Source organism: Daldinia caldariorum (assembly GCF_022478825.1).
Source record: "Daldinia caldariorum strain CBS 122874 unplaced genomic scaffold F4812scaffold_2, whole genome shotgun sequence".
NCBI lineage: Eukaryota > Fungi > Ascomycota > Sordariomycetes > Xylariales > Hypoxylaceae > Daldinia > Daldinia caldariorum.
In genome coordinates, this window is record NW_025953038.1 from 633,349 (window position 1) to 656,300 (window position 22,952).

The window sequence follows — 22,952 nt, forward strand, 5'->3', positions numbered from 1 at the left end:
GGTAACACACCGTACCGATGTATCTCGGTACGGGTACGTATCTCTCTTATCTGGGGAAAGTGGGGTTTATCCATCTCACCGCCAAAGCTCAAACGGCAGAATCCTGGCGCAAAAGAAAAAAAAAGTTCGAACTCAACATAGCAGCGTGGAAGAGCCGATCGGATTAAAGCTGTACGGTCAACTGTCAACAATACAAGAAAAATGGCACCAGAGCTCAGAAAAAGAAAATCAAAAGGTATATTATTAATTAATTTCAGCTACGATTCAAAACTAAACTAATAAATATTGATAGAAGCCGGCATTTCGGCCGCGAAGCCCGCATCTCAAGCCAAGGTCGACGCTCTAGCTAGCAAGCGAAAAGGTCCGTACGAAAATCATCATGTCTTATCCTCCGCAAACTGACAGGAAGAAATTCCATAGCGGCCGACGATGCGAGCCCTGTTGCGGTAAAGAAATCTAAATCAACCAAAGATGAGAGTCAATTGAAGAATACCAAAGCAGACCGTGCAGTAAAGACGAAGATCTCCAAATCCGCGAAAGAGAGCAAGAAGGATAAGACTGAAGCTAAGAGTGAGGCTAAAAATGAAGAAGAGACCCTGCAGTCTTCGGAGGACGAGGACGATGACGCCCAAGCTCTTGCGAAGGTCGTTGACAGCGACGACGAAGATGCTGTAGCCGATACCAGTGTCCAATTTCACGAGGGGCAAGATGTAGGCGAGATTCCTAAAGCATCTAAGGAATTGCTTAAATCATCCAATTCCGAGGATGGAGAACGCGGCGTTGTATATGTTGGCCGTCTACCTCGTAGGTTAAGTCTTCAATCAGTTTATAACAATGCTAACAATGGTGATAAGATGGTTTCTACGAACATGAGATGCGCTCCTACTTTTCTCAGTTCGGTAAAATCGAGAAGTTGAGGATGTCTAGGAACAAAAAGACAGGTGCCAGCAGACATTTCGCCTTCATCGAATTCGCGTCTGCAGCCGTTGCAGCCGTTGTTGCTAAAACGATGGACAACTATCTCCTATTTGGTCGGATCCTGAAAGTTAAGGTTGTTCCCAAGTCACAAATTCATGATGACCTCTGGAAGGGTTCAAACAAGCGCTTCAAGAAAGTGCCGTTAAACAAGATGGCCGGTAACCAACTAAAGAAACCTTTATCCGAGTCGAAGTGGACCGAGAAGATTACGAAAGAAGAACAGAAGCGTAGCCAACGGGCAAAGAAACTACAGGACATGGGTTACGATTTCGAAGCCCCTAAGATCAAGTCGATTGATGAAGCGGCTAGTGAACCTCTCGCGATTGAAGGTGGCGATAGCGAGAAACCGAAAGCCATTGAGTCAGCACCTACAACTGAGGCTGTAGAAGCGGAACCGGTCGAGAGAGCGGCGAAGGATGATAATGATAATTCTCCCGAGGAGACTGGTAAGACAAGCAAGCAGGATGTTGTTAAATCTACTAAGAAAGGGAAGAAGTCTTCAAAGGCGAAAACAAAGAAGGTAGCTGCGTAATGTTTTCGAGGCGTTTTTTATACCTACTTAGTTTACAGCAATGTTATGATGCCTTCCCGTGGGAAGAAACTTGATCACTTCAAATAATTGCATTTTGCGTTATGTACGTATTATTATGTGGAAAATATGCGTCTATTGTTATCCTCTCCGATTCTTACGTTTCACATAACTATGCCTTATTTAGTAGAATGATGGATATATTTGCGCATAGCGAACCCATTGTACCCGTGGATGAGATCGGGCGGACAGCGGGATTATAAAGGGCAATTTTCGTTCTACTTCGACCGGAAAGGATGAACCAGCCATTAATGCTCAAAAGTTGAGCAAGGTAGCTTCGATTTCAAAAGGTTCCAGTGAAGATGGTAAAATATGTGTAGAAGAAAAGAAAATTTGGACACAACTCGAACACTGGAGATTTCTTTGTAGTAGAAATTAATTGACCAATCAGATGTATTATAGGGATTGATTTAGGTGGTCTGTGGCCCAATGCAAGCCACATCTTCACGTCAGCCACTGGTGGTGGGGGCTTTTCTAAAGAATAAGTAATACTAAAAGTTGTATTAAGACCGTTCGCTAAATCAATCTCGTATTCAAAGACAAACTCATACGAGGTGTAACAGGCTATTCTTCTTCTACAAATTCTCGGCCTATTAGATGGTGACATTAAGATGGTCTAGACACTTGAAAGACGATCAGTTGATAGGTACCTAAGATACCTGTTGATAAGTCTCTGCTGTTATAGCGGTTGGATAGTTGGTTGGATAGTTGGAACGTGCCCTGTATCTGAGACGCTAAGTCGCTAGTTGCCCTACCTAAGTCTAAGTGCCTAAGCACTTGCCAATTAACGAACGGTAATTTGATTCGCTAGGTACCTAAAATAACCACTTTAGGTACACTGCAAGGTACAATACCCAGGGCATGTACAGGTACTAACCTAGGTCCTAGGCTGGAACTACGATAAACAGCAACGGCTTACGTTTGGATTGTGGACTGTGGACTTTGGAGATTTGCAGTAGAACGTCGCAACTTCTAAACGTCTTTAAACGTCTCTCCAATCACCTTTTTTTTTTCGGGTCTGTCGGCGATTGATGTTGTCACCGTGTCAGATATTCAATCTTCACGAATGATTTCATAATGACTCCCACAGAGCCTTCGCAGCAGTTAAATGCTGGTAGGTACCTAGTTACTAAATATTCTCGTTGTTGTCTTGCAGTGTGATCATATTAACCAAAACGTGGTGTTGAATAGGTGCGAAGAAAAAGAATAACAAAAAGAAGAAGAATGCAGCAAAGCCCAAACCGCTCGAGGACGGAGTTAAAGCCATAGATATAAATCAGGATGGAGAGCGTCCCGAAGAAGACGGTAACGAATCCGACGAGCCAGACACACCCGCAGCAGAAGTGAGCATGGTTTACTTCCAATGTAGATTATATAGTCAGTTGAGTGCTAACCCAGTTGCTAGATTACACCAAAACAATCTACAAATGGCCATGCCACATCACCTACAACCAATGGACATCCTGCTCGCGAATCAGCCACGAATGATACAACCGAATCCACAGACACAAGCGCCAGGCTAGACGCCATAACGCAAGAGCGTGAAGCTCTAAGAGCAGAAGTAGAACAACTTCGAAAACAGCTCGAAAACATACAAGAAACGCATGCCCAAGAGACCGCTCAACTCAAATCAGATTTAGAAGAATCTGAAGCCGCCAAGGAGCAGGTTGAGGAGCAATATCAAACCCTCGTAGACAGGGTCGAGAAGATTAAAGAAAACGTCGGCAACAGACTAGCGAGAGGAAAGGAAGAATTGGAAGAAGCAAATCAACGCATCGAAGAGTTAGAAGCGCAAAATGAGGAGCTTCAAAACGGCGCACAAGGTTACCAAGATGAGATCGAAAAGCTCAAGACCGAACTGCAAGATGCGACGAGAGAACTGTCTAGTCTTCGAAGCAGAAACAACCTCTCCCAACATAACTCATTGAAGGAGAAGGAAGATCTGACGCGACAGATACAACACTTAAGGGAAGAAGCAGAAGCGGCTAAGGATGCGATGGGCGACTGGGAAGTGTTGGCTATGGAAGAACGATCAATTAGGGAGAGCTTATCCGAAAAAGCAGCTGCTCTAGAAGAACAACTATCTACCATGAGAGAAAGCTATGAGCGAATCATAGCCGAGAGAGATACCCAGTCTCAAGCTGTTGACAGTCTCCAGAGGGCACTCCAAGAGATTCAGGAGGCCCGCAAAAAGGAGCTGCGTGAAATGGTTGAGACATCAGAAGAGCAGCTCCAGGCGCTCAAGAAGATCGTTCAAGAGGCGGACACAAGAGCAACCGAAGCCGAAAAAGTTAAGGAATCGTTACAGAAGGAACTGGAGCGAACTGCGCCCTTCGAGAAAGAGGTTAAGGAGAAAAACCTCCTCATCGGCAAGCTAAGACATGAAGCCATCGTCCTTAACGATCACCTAACGAAAGCTCTTCGATACCTCAAGAAGACCAAACCTGAGGATAGCATCGATAGGTATGTCCAGTTTCGCTATCCTAACACCCCCTATAATATGATTATTAACTTCATATAGGCAAATTGTCACGAACCACTTCCTTCAGTTCCTTGCCCTTGATCGTTCTGATCCCAAGAAGTTCCAGATCCTCCAGATCATCGCCGGGCTCTTGAATTGGACAGACGAACAGAGGGAACAGGCGGGGCTCGCGCGGCCGGGAACTTCTACTAACAGTCTCCGCCTCCCCAGCTCTCCGTTCCACAGAACACCTAGTACGCCGTCTCTAAGCGCGGAATTTTTCTCAGATACAACGCCAACCTCGGCCAGCAAAGAGTCCCTTGCCGATTTATGGGCCGGGTTCTTAGAACGGAGCGTGGAAGAGGCTTCGCAGACGGGATCGAGGAAGGGCAGCATGTCGAGCGCAGCCGGCACGCCGAGAACAGACGCCCGAGGTACTTAATTAGGTAGTAAATACTACTTTGCTACCCGTGTATCTGCGTTATAATGCATTTTTCTTTTCTTTCTGTTTCGACTGCGGCTAGCTTTTGATAAAAGACATGATAGCATACTATGCAGCATCTGATGGCGTTTGTCGGGATACGGTTCAAGGGGACAAGACAACCCTCAGTGTTATTAGTTCCTAGGAGGACGGATAGGATAGACTATTCAAATGAATAATCTGGATCTTATTAGCCATCAGCTACACACCTTTGTATAGTTACGGCCAACTTTTGGTTTTTCTTCTACTAAACGAGTGATGCCTCCTTATTGTAGGTTTACCTTCCGCTTACTTGCAGGTTTTCTAAGTAATTCTGAAGAGACGTCCTAGTCTAGGAGAGTTCGACTTGAATCGAGATACACATGTCTAGACATTCACGTAACAATACTACTAAACTGAAGGTTCAAGTCTTCGGTAAAAACAAGCTCAACTCCATATGATATCTAAACACGACGCTATCTGCACACACGGCACCATCTAATAACAACAAAGCACCACCCCTCGCTATCCGACCGTCGTCGTTTCGGGCGGCGTGGTGGTAGTAGTAGTAGTGGTAACCATCTCCTCCATCCTCGGCAGCACGTTCAGCGCATACGCATCCGCGTCCCTCGTAATATCCGCGATGTCGATCCTATTCTGCAGCGCGTCGTTGACCCCCTCGACCACGTCCCTCTCCTCCATGACCTCGCGCATGATGGCGCCCTCCTGCCGCCAGTACGCCTGGCTGCGGGCGCGCAGCTCCTCGTCGCGCGTCGCCGTGTTCTTCACGATGCCCACGGCGTTCAGCCGCCCCTTCGTCGCCTGCAGCTGCCGGGCCACGGCGTCCACGCGCTGCGCCGGGTGCGGCGGCGCCACGAACGCCCGGTTCGTGCTCGACAGGTACACCAGGTACGCGAGCGCCAGGTCCAGCGAAGCCAGCCCGGCGAGCCGCGCCGCCCGCGACGTCCAGAAGAACGGGTCGAGGTCGGCGAGCCGCGTCGCGCGCGCGTTCGCCTGGTAGTTGTACGACTGCGCGAGGTAGACGTCGAGGGCGGCGGCGAGGCCCGCGGACACGGCGGCCGTGGGGCGCCACTTAGGGCCGTAGGGGCCGGACAGGATCTCGGAGGTCGCGAGGGAGGCGAGGACGAGGTTGACGAGGTGCGGGGCGAGGATGGCGGGCAAGGCGTAGTAGAAGTAGGAGCGGGGGTCGTCGGCGGAGCAGAAGGGGCACTCGGCGAGGACGTCGGGGCCGAACTGGAGGTACAGGAGGCGGGACTCGAGGTTGACGAAGCGGGCGCGGAGGGCGTCGTCGGCGGGGGCGAGGGGGCGCAGGGACGAGAGGCGGTTGAAGAGCACGTCGGTGGGGATCTGCAGGCGGGACTGGGTGCGCGCGAAGACGTTCTCGGGGGAGAAGAGGGGGAGGGCGCGGAGGAAGAAGGCGAGAGCGGTAGCGACGAGCACGGATATGCCGCGGAGAGCGTGAGGGGGGAGGGGCTGCACGGAGACGCCGGCGGCGAGGGGCGCGTTGCGCACGGAGCGGTAGTAGTTTATGGCTTTGGGCAGGAGCATGGGCCCGAAGAATATGAGGAGGGACTTTATCCTAGAGAGATGAAAGGAGGTGTGTATATTAGCTTCTATACATTGAGTGCAAATAATACTATTAGGGTTGTTCCCTCTTGACTTAATGATGTTTATTAAACTTACGTTCCCCAAGGGATCGCCATTGTGTTCTTCTTTTCTTGTTATCTGGCAAGATAGAGTAGTATTTTGACCATGCCGCCAGTATATGCGGAAAATAAGTTTAAATAAAGAATGTTATTTCGTAGTTTCCAAGGCCAGTTTGACTGGAGTCAAACACATAGACCGACCTTAGGTAGTAGTGTTGTCTTCATTAACAACCGCCTGTTTGTATTTGTACATGACGCATTTACCTAAGGTCCAGAGGTCAGGACAGACAATACCTTCCGATGTACCGATGTACATGATTTGCAGCGGTGGGGAGGCTAGTGAGTCTGAGCTTTTGATAGGTCAGTTGTTTTCATACCCACTTCTTTATCTTGCTTCAAATTTCGCAGATCTTTCAGAAAATTTATTATTTTATTTCTCTTCAACTTCGTCAACAAATCTTCTTCATACACAATATGCGAGTCACAAGTGCGCATATATAAGCTGTATCTAAGAATTGAACCTATAGCAGGGAATGAAATGGAATATATACTACATATTATTCTATTATACCCATTTCGAAGTCGATATCGTCTCTAAGCTATATATATATCACCGCTGCGATACTATATACTGATTTAAGGTAAGACAAACCGTGATGTATTATTATTATATCTGGCACTTTCGAAGCTTTAACGATCCTTTTTCTCGATGGTCGTCAGAGTCAATATGCTGCCTAGAGCGACCCAAAGTACTCTGCCAAGAGTCATCTCAATCGTGTTACAGAGTTCCAAGCATTCTGCGATGAAAAACTCTGCGTCAAATTAGATGAGAGACATATGATATCTTTCCCGTATCTACCAGTCCATGATTATAAGTAATTCCTTGACCTACATAGTACAAGCAATCTAACGTAACCTCTACGTATCCCCCCTAAATAATCATGAATCCTTCTTGGCCTTTGCTTCTTGTGACTTCGGTATGGGACCCTTCTCTGCGCCCACTTTGACTGGTTGTTTCTTCTCCATCTTCGCACCCAGTACCAATCCTAGAATCGCGGTGATAGTACTCCTCACCAACAAGACCACCCCAGCACAGGCCGCCTGCCACGATGCGATACTAACGCTGCCTAAGGGGGCTCGTGGGAAGGACAAAACCCATTCGGCGTAGTATGGGAACCAGCCGTGCGGGAGCCAGAACATGGGCTGTTTCGCGTACCAGAAAGGGAGGAAGAACTTCAATCCGGACGTCGCCAACCAACGTAGGATATTAACGGTACTGTCGAACTTCGATTTGGCGCCTTCGTGGGAGGTTTCTTTAGAAAAACACAAATCTGTCAACTTCATCTCTCTCCTACACACATATATCACACATATATATAATCCATATCCCGTGTGTTCATATTAGGGGGGGAGAGAACGAACTCATCTTCTCCAGCTGTTCCAACACCTTATCGTGCTGCCGTCGAAGCTTCGCCCATTTCGCAAACTGGTCCTGGCTGCTCGTAGCATTCAGGTCGCGGCGGATCGTAAGGTATTCCTTTTGCAGCTTTTTCCTTTCCGCCACCTGCTTCGAGAATTCGGTCGGGAGAGCTAGATATATGTTCCATAGCTGCAAAAGCGAGCGCGCGGTCAGCCATATGAGACACACACATACACCTAAGATACCTAAGATGCTAATCCATCCTGGCAATGTGCGGAGAATAGGTATATCCTACCAGGTCATTTATCGTCGCAGCGCCAACTGTGTTCACTAGGTGAACGCCGACCTCGACTAGGAAAATCAGAAGCAGTAGAGATATCATTATTTTTCGTCTTGAGCCGACTGCTTGTGTTGGAATTAGATGAATACGTCACAACAAATAGGTTTAGTAAGAGAAGGCTACCGAAAGTAGAAAGCTTTAAATTCGTGTCCTATCCGATAATGGATAATAGAAGGTTTAGAGTAATGTGTAATGTGCTATGACGATTGAGAATGCATTTATACGTATTACCTTTTTAAAGTGTCTTAACCCCACCAAAGAACCTTCTTTAGATCACAAAGTCCCCATCACTTTTTGACCACTTTCATCTTATTCGTTGTGCCTCTTACCCAGGTATGTATGGCTTCTAGAACAATGGATAATATACCATAACATGCTTGAGACTGCATAAATGGCTACCATACATATACACATCTTACGAAGCGATTCTACGTCTAACTACCTAAACTAGGTGCTTTCTCTATATATTAGGTACCTAGGTAGGTAGGTATATACAGTGGCTCACATTTACAATGTCCCGTTCGTTGGATAGTGATCTTCTAGCCCACTTGGAAGCCGATGACCATAATCAGATATGCAAAGACATTTCCGCGCTCCTCACGAATCTACCAGAAAATGAATTGCTGGAGATCGAATTCCTTGGGAAAAGTCATCCTCTACAACCAGGGGTTAACTACCTTAGAGATGGCACGGCTGTAGCAATTCCTAAGCTGAGATTGGTCCAGGCATTCTTCGTTGCTCGCCAATTTCTGCAGGCATATCATAAGGACAGCAGGTTAAACAGCAGCGAAGTAATGGCTGCAACAGCTGTGCTATTGCTTATGGACCCCGAGCATCTAACTGCCGCTAATACCCGGAAACGACTGCTCATATCATGCTTAGAAAACAGCGAGACAGGTGAGCTGGCATTGAGGCGAGAGAAGCAGTTTGTGGACAGCCTTCTCACGTCGAGGTTGTACCGACATGCCAAATCACCCACACTCTGGTCACACCGTCGCTGGTTGCTCCACCTGTTTACTGTTCACGACGTGGTAGTGGACCTACACCACGATATCAAAAACGTTGTCATGATAGCGGGAATTCGGCATCCTCGCAACTATCCGGCCTGGCACCATGCTCGATGCTTGGTGGATCGTGATCTAGAACTAGCTCACTCTATCGTTGCTGATGTTAAGGAGTTTTGCTTGAAGAATCATACCGATATCTCCAGCTGGAGTTTCCTTGTCTACGCCATAAACAAGATCGAAAATAAGCAAGACCGTCGCATAGTCGGCTCTTCTATTTTTGCGGAAGTCCTCGGTATCACTGACTCGTTGCGCTGGATAAGCGAGTCAGTCTGGACATTTCTGCGAACTATAGCGACGGTGGGACTTATTAGTGACCAACAATTCGAGTCATTTGTGGCGGTAAATAAGAAGCTCGCCTCCATAACAGTAGAGACCAGTGACCAGTGGAAAACTTTAGATAGTGCACGACATTGGTGCGAAAAATATCGCCCTCCAACGGGGTCCAAAATGGCGGCGTGAGTTCGAATTGGTCCAGCGAAGCTACCAACCGTCGGGAATAAAGGCCTAGGCATTAATGCTGTCAGCAATACAACAGGTACTTGGTCGACCAAGAACCCAAGAATAGGTTAGGTACCTCTAACAGACAAAAGACTAAAACGGCCAATCTGGTTGTTATTATGCCATTTGGTTCCTTCTTGCCCTTACTTCCGCACTTCCTTCTCGTAATGGTCAGAATAAGAGGGATGTCTTGCTTCGAGTTGAGGCTCATCAGTTGCACATGCATACTTGGGTAGCTTATCCAGATACCTCGCGGCTGAGGAAAGTCTTCGTGCCGGCAATCGACAAACAACGATGCTAATAGGTCGAAAGTTAGTGTTAGGTTGATGCAGGGGGCTTAGTTCTGCTACAACGTGGATGGCACAAGACGGATTTTGTCCTATAATTATCTCATCACCTTACGTTTTGGGTATTGAACTGCTAACCTCAGAAATCCGAGACTCTTGGCTGTGATCAAGATCCGATCCTGTTGTAAGGTTTGACAGAGATCTGAGCTTCCCAACCGTCATACTACGAAGTGGCAGAAAGCCGCTTAAACCAACCGAGGTTTTTCAAGTGGTTGATAAAAAATTTGGGAATGACGGGGACTTGGTACTAATAACGCCAAGCTTCCGGCCTCAACCGCTTTACTACGGTATGCGGTTGGCCATTTTGACTCGGCCGCCTCGTGTCAACCGAGACTAGTCTCACTTTGATGCCATACAACTGCAGGTCTATTTTCTATCCCGACGTACGTAATCTTGACTTACCTTGTCAAAGAATCATCCCTTTCTTCAGGTCTAGGTTTCTCGAGGCGCCCTGGTCGTCTCGATTAACCTCCAAGATGGGAAGTACACGATTCATAGATGTGATTTCCTACGTCAAGGATCTCCCGACCCAAGCGTCTTCTTAGCCGATAATCAGTTCCCGTTCAGTCCGAACTCCACACATGGAGCCATTGGTGTGGATCCCTGCAAGCAATCTAAGTGTGTCCTAAGCGTTGTATGGGGTTGACGTGTTGGTATCGCCGAGTTCGTATTTTACACTATGCGCACTGTAGATTCTGTGTTATCAGTCATTATTATTATTTATTTATTATTGTTCCCAAGCCAAGGGACAAGGTGGCGCGAATTGCACTACCAACAGCTCAAGCATCCGGGCGCAAATTTACGAGGTAGATTTCTAATTTCATTGTGGCAGGGCGCGGAAGGGAGACAGTTGGTAAGAAAGTATCGAAAAGAGGCCTCGAGGCTGCGAAGAAAAGAACTTCCCAAGTGTTTACAACCGCTTGGGTTACATACCTAGTACATGTAGAACAAAAGAGACTCTATCTTGGACTGGCCAATCATCGACTAGTTAAGAAGGAGACCCAATTTTACGAGCAGATCACCATAATTAGGAAACTACTTTACGGGTACCTGGATAACCCCATAGCGCATGGCATTTTTGAGGTTATCTTTAAGTATATCGAAAGCCGTGCGGTCCCAAATGGCGCTATCTCTACTTAGCCCCTGGCTTGCAGGGACCAGCCCCTTGCCCCTTGAACGTTTGTGTCCCCCTAGTGCTAATCCGATGGATCGTTTTTAGATACATCGACATTGGAGAGTAATGGGAGACATAACCTTGGGAGAAGTGGGAAGTGAATAGGCCTAGTATCTACTACTAACCGGTTAGTATGTAATGGTATCTCGTAGTTCTAACGCTATCCTCATAGTACCTAGAAAGCCAACCATCAGGAAGAGCCAAGATATTGGGCCTGATGACTGCTTCCTCCTCCGTCTTTGCCCGCCTCCACTAGGTATTCTCACACTCTCTTGAGTCTTGCCTCCTCCACAGCCATTTAATATCTGCTTTTTCTATTGTTGGTTGAAGTTGTCGTCTTTGTTTCACTGCCACATCTCCGATCGTTTTGGTTTTGGTTTCCTCTCTTTTTTCCTTAACTGAAATAGACCGGGGCGGCCTACTTGGAATTCCTCTATCTGTCTTATTATTTATTTATCAAACGTGTTTCTCCCCACGGCGCACTTGGTTTGGAATCCATATCAACATATCGAACACCCTTACGAAACCCCTCCGTGTCTTGTATCTACTCTCCACGAACAACCTCTTTTCTAGCTTTTCTGGGTTTTCTTTTTTTTCCTTGGCCAATTTCTCCATTCCCGACTTTCTGGTTTATCATTAACGACGCTCTCTTAATATCTAATACCATAATATTTACACCGGATAGGCTTGGGGATCTTGAGCTTCAAAACGCCAGGACCTACTATCTCGTGGACCCAATTGGCCTCGTAACACTTCGCTTTCGCTCCCAACAAGCTTTCTTCGCCTCAATAAGCTACGCAGTGTCCTATCCGAATGTGTATACAGGCGTGATTTATTATCCTTCAAGTACGGCAACCAATCCAGACCGGAAATCGAGATACTTGGTAACCTCGACTCGGGAAGCAAGGTTGCGGAAATCTTCAACATGCACCAAAGCAAATCACTCCAGCTCCTATTATGGGGTTCTGCCCTCGTTCAGGGTCTCCCTGCGGGTCAGAGCTCCAGCGGTCATGATGGCTTAGAGGCCCGACAAGCCCCTCACGATATCGGATTCGTTACTTTTAAATCGAAGGCCCATGTCCACAAGTTTGAAAAGCGAGAGGCTCCCGACGATATTGGATTTGTCACGTTTACGTCGAAAGCCCACACCCATCACTATGACAAGCAAAAAGAGTCTAGCGCTTCTAGCCCGAATCGTAGATTTGTGACGTTCAAGATGAGCTCTAAGAAATCAGCTCTTGGCAACCGAGCCAACAACTACAACGTGGATCCCGCCGATAAGCCCACGATCAAAAACGCTGTTGGAATCAGCCAGGATGGAGCGGACTACTCCTACTTCGTCGAGGCTAACTTTGGTTCCGAGGGGAAGAAGCTATATATGCTTTTCGATACGGGTTCCGGTACAACGTGGGTTATGGGCTCGGGTTGCACCACCGACGCGTGTACCAGGCACAACCTCTACGGACCCAACGATTCCAAGACGTACAAGGACACTGGGGATGATTACTCGGTCCAATATGGTTCCGGAGAAGTGGCCGGCCACGTTATAACCGACAAAATCAACATTGGGGGGTTGGAGCTAACCATGCCCTTCGGCGTTGCCAATACCACCTCAGACCAATTTTCCCAATTCCCCTTCGAGGGTATCCTGGGAATGTCTTTGGTTGACGGCACGTGGCTGACCGAACTCAAGAAGGCCAACTTGATTGACGCCAACGTGTTTGGTGTTGCGTTGAACAGGAAGGCAGACGGCGTGAACGACGGCGAGGTGGCTTTCGGTGCGCCGAACAAGGCCAAGTACACAGGCGACATCGCGTATACCGGCCTCAAGTCCGACAACAGCTGGGCTATCCCGATGGACGACGTGTCGTTCGGTGGCAAAGCCGCGGGTGTGAAAGGCAGACTCGCCTATATCGACACCGGTACCACCTTCGTCTTCGGCCCCCCCGACGATGTCGCGAACCTATACCAGCTGATCCCCGGCTCCAAGACCATCGACGACAGAGAGCACTGGACCGTCCCGTGCGACACCGACGGCGAAGTCGCGTTCTCGTTCTCCGGAAAGACTTACGCGGTCTCCTCCAAGGACTTCATCACCGCGCCCGACTCCTCCGGGACTTGCTACGGCAGGGTCTTCGGAATGGAATTCGTGGAGGGTGCTTGGCTTCTCGGAGACATGTTCATGAAGAACGTGTACACCGTGTTCGATATGGATCACCGACAAATCGGTAAGTTTTCGAAAGCGCATTCTCTCTCTCTATATATGTAAAGAGGCATATTGGTCGAGACCAACTAACACGTGAAATACAGGATTCGCCGCCAGGGCACATTCCAGCAACGGTTCCAGCAGCAGCACGAGCCCCAGCGGAACATCAACCGCATCTCCAAGCGGGTCGGCTACGTCCGGATCAGCTACCGCAACGGACACATCGGATGGCTCTAGCTCAGCAGTTCCCACGGGCGGTGCCGGGGTTGGTCTCACTCCCCAGGAATCCCCCGCTGGCAGCGGCAGCGGCAGCAGCACTTCGCCGACAGAATCCGCGCCGGGTAGCACTAACACCCCTGACTCTGCGGGCGTGAAGCTAAGCGCGATGGGTATCTACACGTCATTGATGTGTATCCTGGTACTCGGCATGGTTATGTAGGATAGGTTAGGTACCTAGAGAAAGGAAAAGGTGTTTTGGGTTTTTAATTGGCTTGCATTTTGCATTGAATATACATTAGGCTAGGTACATACATGGATATAATACAATACCACTGACTAGGTACTTTACAAAGGCCGACGTCGATCTCTTCATCATTATTATCATCATTACCATCATTACCATCATCATTGTCACAGTGTGCTTATCATTTAAATAGAAAGGGGATACTTCATCTTTGGGATATAAACAGCCATGAGTGTTTGCCTAGCTGTTTTAAGAAGGGGGAGAGAGAGGGAGATATATTACAACTATTTGGAATTATACATTATAATAGACAGTGAAATATTTAATTCTTAGAGCTGTTATCATTCATTAGATCGTCTTATCAAGTTGAGCATTATTATTCCTATTAGTGTTTGTTCGTAAATGAAGAAACCATAATATGCGATAAGTCTCTTGAGAACGTAATTACTATGTAGGTTGAAAACTCAAGAAAGTTAGTTAGAATAAAACAGGTAATTAACTCCCAAGGCTACGTAATAGTGCTTTAGATAAATCCAAAGCCCCTGACCACTCAACTTCGGACGCGACGTTAATAAAGTTGAAGCTTAGGACTAACGACAAGACCCAGGTAACAGGGTCCTAGAACAGCTAGAACAAGGCCTACCAACCTTGTTACAGGGTCTGCAAATTCACAAGCTTCCAAACCAATTGGAAAATCCCCCTGCATTAGTTTCCAGTACGTACCTTTCATCACATGACGATAAGAAAGGAAATTCGTAATCGTTTCATTCATTGAGTGGCTGACTTTGGCTAAGAAGACTAAAGTTAGGGGGGCACTGGCCTCGAACTCGATTGAGGCGCGGCTCAACTTGAGATCCGTTACCTTGGATTGGAAATTACATACGTACGTATCTCGTATCTCGCATTGACACTCCATACCTAACGTTAATTAACCCAAAAAGAAGAAGAAAGAAGGAAAAAAAAAAAACAGACCCGTTATCGAAAAGGAACGGCGACTTTTTGGAATTTCTTCAACTTTGCAAGGATGCCGCCCTGATAAACACAATGGCCAAGGCCACCACGAATCATAGCTCTAACAGAGAGCTGACGCGCAACAACAACACAAATCCAACTACCACTACCATCACCACCAACGAAGAGCAGCATGGTCTGCTCGCGGGAACTGCTTCCGACGAGGAAGGCGAGGACACGGACAGAGACGCAGACACAGGCATACGCAAGGGCGAGAATGGCATCATAGCGCACCAGGCGAGCGGCGAGCTCGAAGCTCCTCCCGCCAGCTCCATCCGCGCACCCGGCACTCCTAGAACCCCTAATCGAGTCCGCTTCGACCTACGACCTACCAACATCCCGCCTGCTGCTGCTGCGAATGGCGAGGCCCACGGCCGCGACCACCGTCCAGCGGGCGAGCCTACCGACTACTTCGACGTCGCCGAGCCCGACAGCCCCGGCTACGACGACGACAACGACTATGACGACAACTCCACGTCCAGACACCCGCTGCTAACCGACATCGAAGCCCCCTCCGTCGCGCTAGCCAACAGCCTCGAGGACGACGTGCAGGCGTGGGCGGAGCGCGAGCGCACGCGGCCCAAGTCGGGGCTGCGCTCGGCGTTCATGAACATGGCGAACAGCATCATCGGGGCGGGGATCATCGGGCAGCCGTACGCGTTCCGGGACGCGGGGCTGGCGGCGGGGGTCGTGCTCCTCGTGGGGCTGACGGTCGTCGTCGACTGGACCATCCGCCTGATCGTCATCAACAGCAAGCTGAGCGGCGCCAGCAGCTTCCAGGGCACCGTCGAGCGCTGCTTCGGCCGCCCCGGGCTCGTCGCCATCAGCGTCGCCCAGTGGGCCTTCGCCTTCGGCGGCATGGTCGCCTTCGGCATCATCGTCGGCGACTCCATCCCCCAGGTCCTGCGCACCGTCTGGCCCGGCCTGCCCGACCTGCCCGTCCTGTGGCTGCTCGCCGACCGCAGGGCCGTTATTTGCTTCTTCATACTAGGGATTAGCTACCCCTTGACGTTATATAGAGATATTGCCAAGGTAAGTTTTTGTTTGTTGTGTTGTGTTGCTACAGGCCCGGCAACGATCGACCGGCTAAATTTCAAGATACCAGCTCGCCAAAGCAAGTACTTTTGCTTTGATCAGCATGGGCATCATTTTAGTTACTGTCGTCGTCCAAAGCGTTCTTACACCCGTGGAAAACCGCGGCTCTTTTAATTTACGGCTACTCACAATAAACGATGGAATATTTCAGGCTGTCGGCGTTATTTCTTTTGGTACGTCGAAACTGCGTGTTAAAATAATATTCAAATTGAGCAAATGAATGCGGCTAACTAGTGCTAGCATTTGTTTGCCAGCATAATTCTCTCCTGATTTACGGCTCCCTAAAGACACCAACGATAGACCGGTTTGCAAAGGTGACGCACTACTCTACGGGCATCTCCATGCTGGCATGTATGATTATGGCCCTCGCGGGCTTCCTTACCTTTGGGGACAAGACTCTCGGAAACGTGCTGAACAACTTCCCGGCCGATAACACGATGGTGACGATCGCGCGGCTTTGCTTCGGCTTGAACATGCTCACGACGTTGCCGCTAGAGGCGTTCGTCTGTCGGGAAGTCATGATGAATTATTGGTTTCCCAACGAGCCCTTCAATATGAACCTGCACCTAATCTTCAGTTCCGCATTAGTCGTGTCGGCCATGACTCTGAGCCTGCTGACGTGCGATCTCGGAGTCGTATTCGAGCTCGTTGGTGCGACGAGCGCCTGCGCGTTGGCGTATATCTTGCCGCCGCTGTGCTATATCAAGCTGAGCTCCAGGTCGTGGAAGACGTACGTCGCTATGGGTGTCGTGGCGTTTGGGTGTGCCGTCATGGTGATTAGTATGTTCCAAGCTATTGGCAAGATGGTCAGAGGTTAGTCCAACTGGCCGACGTGGCTACCCGTCTCTTCTCCGTTATTTAAGAGCTGACTTATATGTTTCTTTCTCTTATGCAGGCGGGGGTGAGCCGTCTCGGTGTGTCTAAGAGGCTATTAGAAGTCTTATTCCCGTATTCCTTGCCCTTGTCCTTGTCCCGTTGTATTATTATTATGCTTATTATTCACAACACCACGTACTGTGAAGGCTTTTTACTCCATCTAGGTCCTTGGGGTGAAAGCAGAGAAAGGAAAAGGGGAGGGGGGGAGGAAGTAAGAAAAGGGGCAGGGAGGCAAACTGCATGCTGGCTGCATACTGCAAGCAGCAGCTATTTAATGACTCCAGTCTCCCGGTCTCCTCCCTCTCTTCCTTTCTCAAGTCTCCATCGAAAAAATTAAATAAAACGGTCGCGCGACGGTTGAATCATCATCGGGCAACACCCCACCGGTCGATGGCAGCCCCATTAGCGGCATGGCGGCATCGGCAGCACGGCGAAAAGCTGCAGGGCGTCGAATTCCGAGAATGAAGATGAAGGAAAGGCGTGTCTGTGATTTGAGCAATATACTCTTCAGGCGGAGGGGGGATCCGCCTACGTGCAGTGCAGTGCCAGCAGCTCTCCACCTTTAGTTTTTAGTTACCCTGCATGTGTGCGCACAGCAGCAAGGGTGATGATGATGGTAGTTGGTGGTAGAGTAGCAAGTAGTAGTAGTAGTAGTAGAATATAGAGTAGGGTTAAACCAGGGTAGCTAAGTGGTAGGGTAGAATAAGTGCCTACCTAAGGTAACTAAACATAAAGGGGGGGTAGGAGTGGGCGTGGGTGTGATGTATTGGGGTGGGTTGTATGCATCGCTTATCGCGGGACCGATATTGTTGTTTGGTTTGGTTCGTCTCTGTGTACCTATGTGTGAGTGTTGTGTCTGGGTGGTGGTTTTTAAGCGTAGCTAACCTAAAGTAAGCGGAATTGTGCAGTAATTCTTCTTATTCCAGGCCACTTACAGATGAGAAAGGAGCAAGGACAAGGCAGAGAGCACATGCACGATTGATTAGATAGCGAGTCGGCGGCTGGTAGGAGGGGGGGAATGGGTCGATGCAGAGAACCAGTTTGAGAAGAAGCCGTGTTACCCACTTACACATACGCGCTTACACTTATACCACTTATACACCACATATTTACGATAACATGCATACATACCTAATCTACACAGTATAAAAGTACAGGATTCTTATTTTATGCCAAGGACGTACATGTATTTGCATATGTGTAAGCATGTAGGTATGCTTCCCAGGATATACGTCGGTGAATATCGACGAAGAAACGCCACGCGAGAGACTTACACCACACACACAGAGAGAGAGATACATATACACCTATATAGACGCATATATATTCTAGCCGTAGGAGACCGAAGGCAAATTCCGTCACCGTGTAGCAACAGCAGCAGCAGATCGATATACTTGATGTTTCTATTTACTTTCCCCTCACTATAACCACACATACATACCTACCTACTTACCTATAATGTATTAGGTAGATTTACTGACTATAGCTTCCTTCGTGTATGTACGTATACGCGCTACCCCCCCAAGTCTAGTATCCCGCCACGCGGAGCAGCAGCAGCAGGCGGAGGAGGCAAAAAGTGCAGCTGACCTTGTCGATGCCGCTCCCCATTAGGAAGGCTCCCGCGCTGAGACTTGAACCCACGTCCTAGCGGGACCCGTGACTTTGTTGGTCTAGTCACGGTCTCTAGATAGGTTTAGGTTAGGTTAGGTTAGGTCTGATCAGTTGGCATATGTACCTAATATATGCGCGCGTGCGTGTGTGCGTGTGTATCCGGGGATGCAATGTGTAATATATCTAAGCTTGCGATATAATAGGGTGTGTAAAGGTAAGGTAAGATGCCCAGGCAAAGACGGCGTGGATCGAAAGAGCATTGTTGCGTATGCGTGTATGTAGCTAGGCAGGGCCGGGGTGAGGCAAAGACGGGACGGAGCAGAAGAAAAAAAAAAACAGCAAGGCCGAGAAAAGGATACGACAGGATGGTATGGTATTTCAGAACAAAAACGAGTTGTTGTACAATGATACAGTATTGCAGACTTACACGCATACGTAGAGGGCTGGCATACTATATACACCATCCCTCGCTGCCTACTCGACCCCGTGGTCCTACTTGTCTCCGATCACACCGAACCCCGCTTGCCAATCTATGATAAAAAGGTCAAGACAGGAACGAGACCCCCCCTTTCGAAGAAAAACCCATATTAGTCTTCCTTCTTCCAAATCTCGTTATCACTATTCCTCCTACAGAAAGAGTCGCCCGTTCCATCGTCGTCATCATCATCACCATCATCACACCACGGCCAACATAACAAATAAGCAAAACCTATCTAAGCTAAGCTAAGATCAGCTCTTCATCTCGTGAGTACGATGACACTACCTATCGTGCTATGTGACCACTCATCTGCCATCCCCCCTTTCGCCCTAAGCGCGACCAAGCGCTTAGGTACCTACCTCCCTATCAACTGCCGTGATACCAACCTATCTCACCTACCCGCCTGTCTTACATATTTATATCTATCTATATATATATCAACATCTCCAACCCAGCCGCCTCTCCATCTCTTGTCCCTCTTCATCTCGGGATATAAATCTCTTACCTTACCCCCTTACCTAGTCAGTCCCCAGCTAACAAGCATACAAGGTAGCAATCAGATCTAGATCCAGATCTATACTTCTATACTACATACAACACACAAGTTAAAAAAAAAATAGCACACCACCTAAGGACCTTCCTTAATAGCTCTTTCCACGACGCCAAAATGCATAACTCATCTTGCCCCAAGTGCGGTGTCAGCTTCAACGGCGACACTAAGAAGTGCGATTCCTGCGGCGCTGTAAGTTCTCGTTACTCTAGTCTTTGCTTCGCTTCGTCTCGCTGCTCTCGTATACCAGGCTAGCTAGCCATTCTTCTTACACACACACACACATATATATATATATATATATATATATATATACCGATGCAAAATAACCATACAGCATCGCACTCGCAGTGTCACTCTCGCTATTTCATCCTACCTCCCTTCCCTTCCTCTCCAGCTCTCCAGACCCCATTATATCCAAAGCTGACAACAATCTCCAGACCTGCCCCGTGTAAACACACACCGCACACCACACATAACACCAGAACTTCAGTGGTGGACACTTGCGGGAGTACACCTAAATGGGGGAGAAGGGGATCCAGGGAATTAGTTAAGAACCCACAAACCCGGCACGCCACCGCACAGTCCGACCCGACTCCAGCTTTCCCAAGGAATTACTAGATCCATTCATTCCTTTATTTTTATTTTTCTATATTTTTTTCCCTGTTTGTTTTCTCTTTCTTCCCAGGCGTAGATAAGGCGGCAGGGGGCACGGGCAGGGCAGGGCGGCGGTTAAAGGGGGGAACGAGAGAAAGCAAAGGGAGTTTTAGTTGAGTTGAGTTGAGTTGAGTTTAGGGCTGCATACAACGAGAAAGTTTGATGATTTCGGTGTGGTTTTTTTTCAAAACCCGTTCACTCTTCGTTTCTATTTTCTTCTGATGATGATGGTTTAAAACCCGGGGAAAGATTATCAAGGGGTTTCTTCTAATGCAGTCAGCCAGCCAACCAGTCAGTCAGTCAGGCTGAATCAACCTATTAAACTAATCGAGAGGAGTGCGTTCTGAATACCTATAGGTACCTACCTAACCTAACCTGGGCAAGAGACAGACCAAACAGACACAATGTTGGCGAGTATTTTTACCTCTACTCTGTCTAGCCTCTACGGCCAAACAAGAAATCAACTATTGCAAAATCTTATCTATCTATGAACTACCATGATTTCAGAGTCCCCATAGTCAACTTCCTACGTAGTTAATATCCCCATTCCCCAACAAGCCCCCAAGATGACGCCAGGACGTAATATACTTACTTATAATGACCCAAGTTAAAACGCACATCCCCCAACCCCGCCTTATTGGATGAATATTCTTAGGTACGTAGTAGTGGAAGTAAGCAGCGATCACATGCCCCGTGGTGTTATTGTGAAGAGCACCAGTAGATAACATTCAGCGTCGTTATATTTAGGCACTTACCCTCCGGACCCAAAGACTCAACAAGTGCGTACACTAATAAATGTCTCAAACACTACAGGAAACTAGCATTGCATCATACACTACTAGAATCATTATAAGTTACAGTCCAGACTAATCGTATAGGAACTTCATGGGCGTAACCCTTAACTTCGTCATCATTAATGGAACATTATCAGTCTCTTAGGATGAATAGCTTACGAAAAACAGCACGACGTTTACAACACGCATATAGAAGAACAAACAAAAACAAAAAACAGACAGGACATGACGATTAGTAAGGAGTATGATTGGGAAAAAAGACAGGTAGAAAGAGTAGCCCCTGTGCAACAAATGTCCGTCTCCCGGTTGGCCTGACGCGGGAATTACCAAGAGCAGTAAAAAGGAGAAGATTTATGATATAGCCGTATTCTCTGGGGTTGTCTCGCCAATCTTGACACACATACCACACGCACAACACACCACCCACATCTCTCTAACGGCAATACATTGCCTATCCCCCCTTTCTCGAACCATGGGAATTCAAATACAACGATACCCGCTACCCCGTCACCAATATACTCCCTTTATAATGCGGGAGACACGCAAGAGTTGACCTGAGTTGCACACCGACCGAAGCAGTTTAGATGGGAAGACGAATCAAGCTCCAGTCGAGACCAGGACGCAGAGGCGGTCCAACCCTTCCAGTCCGTCCAAAACCCTTATTCATCTGTGTATCTCGTCCTTGAGACGAACATAGGACGATGATGGATCATGACGGTATGTCGAAGGTATCATAGGAATGTTGTACATTTAGAGGACTAAGCATTTGGAGTGCTTCTTCTGGCTTTTACGAGACAGCAAAGCCGCACGAGTAGCGTGCTCGAAAACTTCTCGGACACCCTCGTTCGTCTTGGCTGAGCACTCAAGGTACTTGTGGGCACCGATCTTCTTGCGGACGTCCTCACCCTAAAGCGATATCAGCAACTGGATGGATACCATAGGAAGAGTCGAACCAAGTTCGGAGATAAAGATATCAGAAGATATCTGAGCACCGAGGGGGGCAAGATACGACTGTAACAGGTATGATATAACTTACCTCCTCAGGGGAGACGGGCTTTTGGCTAGTCTTCCGGAGCTCCTCAATTGTCTTCGCGTCGTAACGCAGATCCTTCTTGCAGCCGACCAGGACAATAGGGAGGCCCTGGCAGAAGTGAAGAACTTCGGAAATCCACTATTGAATAGAGCATGTGTCAGTGAGTCGTTTCTTATCTAGGGAAGCCTAATATATAGCCGAGATAAGAAATAGGGATGCTAACCTTCTCCTGAACGTTGTCGAGAGAATCAGGCGAGTCGACAGCAAAGCAGATTAGGATGACGTGAGAGTCAGGGTAAGACAAAGGTCGGAGACGGTCATAATCTTCCTGACCAGCCGTATCCCATAAGGCTAATTCGACATGCTTTCCATCAACTTCGACATCGGCGACGTAGTTCTCGAAGACGGTCGGGACATAGACCTATTGAAAAAAGCAAAAGCAGGTTTCGTCAGTATTGTGCACAGCGACATATTAATTATTTGTTTGAGACGCGATAAGTGTTTATGATGGCATCAATGGGCGACGAGGCACCAGCTCGAAAAGACGGATGGATTGATGGGACCGATGTCCCTTTGTTTCGGTATGACGCGGGTGTACCGTTGGTTGGATACAAGGGGGGAGGAAAGTATTGATGATGATGGATGGTGATGATGATGACGAGGCAGTTCTTCTCTTACCTCAGGGAAGGTTCCCTTGGAGAAAACGCTATAGTTTGCGTTAGTATAGTGGCGGAGAGGAGATTGTTTTGATAAGCGACGTACATCAATAAACAAGTTTTACCACAGGCACCGTCACCGACGATGACCAGCTTTCGGCGGAGCTCAGCCATGTTTGGGGAAGAAGATGGTCGGATTTAGGGGGGGGTTAAGAGAAAAAGGAAGGGCCTTTTGCTCAAGGGTATTCAGAGAGTATGCAAGAAAAGAAAAAAAAGAAAAGATGGTCAAAAGCCTTGATGATGGATTGAATCCTCGCGATTGTTTGTTATAGGTTCTCCTTTGGAGTTTTTTTTGGATGATGGAAGAAAGATGGAGGAGATTAGAGATGGAGAATGTGAGAAGGAGGAAAGGTTGGAAGGTTGGAAGGTTGGAAAGTCGTTGCTCAATTGAACGGTTTAGGTAGTAGCACCAGCAAGGTAGGATAAGGCAGGCAGGCACTCTGGCACTACAGTACAATACA

General features: G+C 48.1%; 8 protein-coding genes across 8 annotated transcripts; 5 read left to right on the forward strand and 3 right to left on the reverse strand.

Moving 5' to 3' along the window:
* The first annotated feature begins 120 nt into the window (after positions 1-120).
* On the forward strand, positions 121-1,871 carry F4812DRAFT_413025 (uncharacterized protein). The gene is made up of 4 exons (XM_047932752.1): positions 121-235; positions 293-361; positions 421-804; positions 855-1,871. Exons 1-4 carry the CDS (start codon positions 202-204, stop codon positions 1,508-1,510), a joined length of 1,143 nt encoding a protein of 380 aa, XP_047793484.1. The 5' UTR covers positions 121-201; the 3' UTR covers positions 1,511-1,871.
* A 248-nt stretch (positions 1,872-2,119) lies between these two features.
* Positions 2,120-5,001, forward strand: F4812DRAFT_413027 (uncharacterized protein). Its single transcript, XM_047932753.1, has 5 exons — positions 2,120-2,400; positions 2,456-2,681; positions 2,759-2,910; positions 2,973-4,030; positions 4,089-5,001. The coding sequence occupies exons 2-5, from the start codon at positions 2,645-2,647 to the stop codon at positions 4,468-4,470; spliced, it is 1,629 nt and encodes a 542-aa protein (XP_047793485.1). The 5' UTR covers positions 2,120-2,400; positions 2,456-2,644; the 3' UTR covers positions 4,471-5,001.
* On the reverse strand, positions 4,920-6,407 carry F4812DRAFT_413030 (uncharacterized protein). Its single transcript, XM_047932754.1, has 2 exons — positions 6,193-6,407; positions 4,920-6,088 (listed from the first exon to the last, which is right to left on the reverse strand). Exons 1-2 carry the CDS (start codon positions 6,210-6,212, stop codon positions 5,014-5,016), a joined length of 1,095 nt encoding a protein of 364 aa, XP_047793486.1. The 5' UTR covers positions 6,213-6,407; the 3' UTR covers positions 4,920-5,013.
* Positions 6,408-6,609: 202 nt separating this feature from the next.
* On the reverse strand, positions 6,610-8,094 carry F4812DRAFT_413032 (CHD5-like protein-domain-containing protein). Its single transcript, XM_047932755.1, has 3 exons — positions 7,871-8,094; positions 7,578-7,764; positions 6,610-7,468 (listed from the first exon to the last, which is right to left on the reverse strand). The coding sequence occupies exons 1-3, from the start codon at positions 7,955-7,957 to the stop codon at positions 7,095-7,097; spliced, it is 648 nt and encodes a 215-aa protein (XP_047793487.1). The 5' UTR covers positions 7,958-8,094; the 3' UTR covers positions 6,610-7,094.
* A 73-nt stretch (positions 8,095-8,167) lies between these two features.
* F4812DRAFT_168716 (protein prenylyltransferase) lies at positions 8,168-9,472 on the forward strand. The gene has a single exon (XM_047929912.1). It carries the CDS (start codon positions 8,428-8,430, stop codon positions 9,439-9,441), a length of 1,014 nt encoding a protein of 337 aa, XP_047793488.1. The 5' UTR covers positions 8,168-8,427; the 3' UTR covers positions 9,442-9,472.
* A 2,299-nt stretch (positions 9,473-11,771) lies between these two features.
* F4812DRAFT_168727 (acid protease) lies at positions 11,772-13,829 on the forward strand. The gene is made up of 2 exons (XM_047929913.1): positions 11,772-13,229; positions 13,312-13,829. Exons 1-2 carry the CDS (start codon positions 11,927-11,929, stop codon positions 13,644-13,646), a joined length of 1,638 nt encoding a protein of 545 aa, XP_047793489.1. The 5' UTR covers positions 11,772-11,926; the 3' UTR covers positions 13,647-13,829.
* An 885-nt stretch (positions 13,830-14,714) lies between these two features.
* Positions 14,715-17,201, forward strand: F4812DRAFT_467359 (transmembrane amino acid transporter protein-domain-containing protein; the record flags this gene model as incomplete). The annotated part of the gene is made up of 3 exons (XM_047938644.1): positions 14,715-15,713; positions 15,787-15,949; positions 16,017-17,201. 3 exons carry the CDS (start codon positions 14,715-14,717, stop codon positions 16,592-16,594), a joined length of 1,740 nt encoding a protein of 579 aa, XP_047793490.1. The 3' UTR covers positions 16,595-17,201.
* A 4,291-nt stretch (positions 17,202-21,492) lies between these two features.
* On the reverse strand, positions 21,493-22,605 carry F4812DRAFT_455287 (Rho type small GTPase; the record flags this gene model as incomplete). The annotated part of the gene is made up of 5 exons (XM_047936795.1): positions 21,493-21,648; positions 21,779-21,913; positions 21,999-22,196; positions 22,454-22,481; positions 22,538-22,605. The coding sequence occupies 5 exons, from the start codon at positions 22,603-22,605 to the stop codon at positions 21,493-21,495; spliced, it is 585 nt and encodes a 194-aa protein (XP_047793491.1).
* Positions 22,606-22,952: the final 347 nt, after the last annotated feature.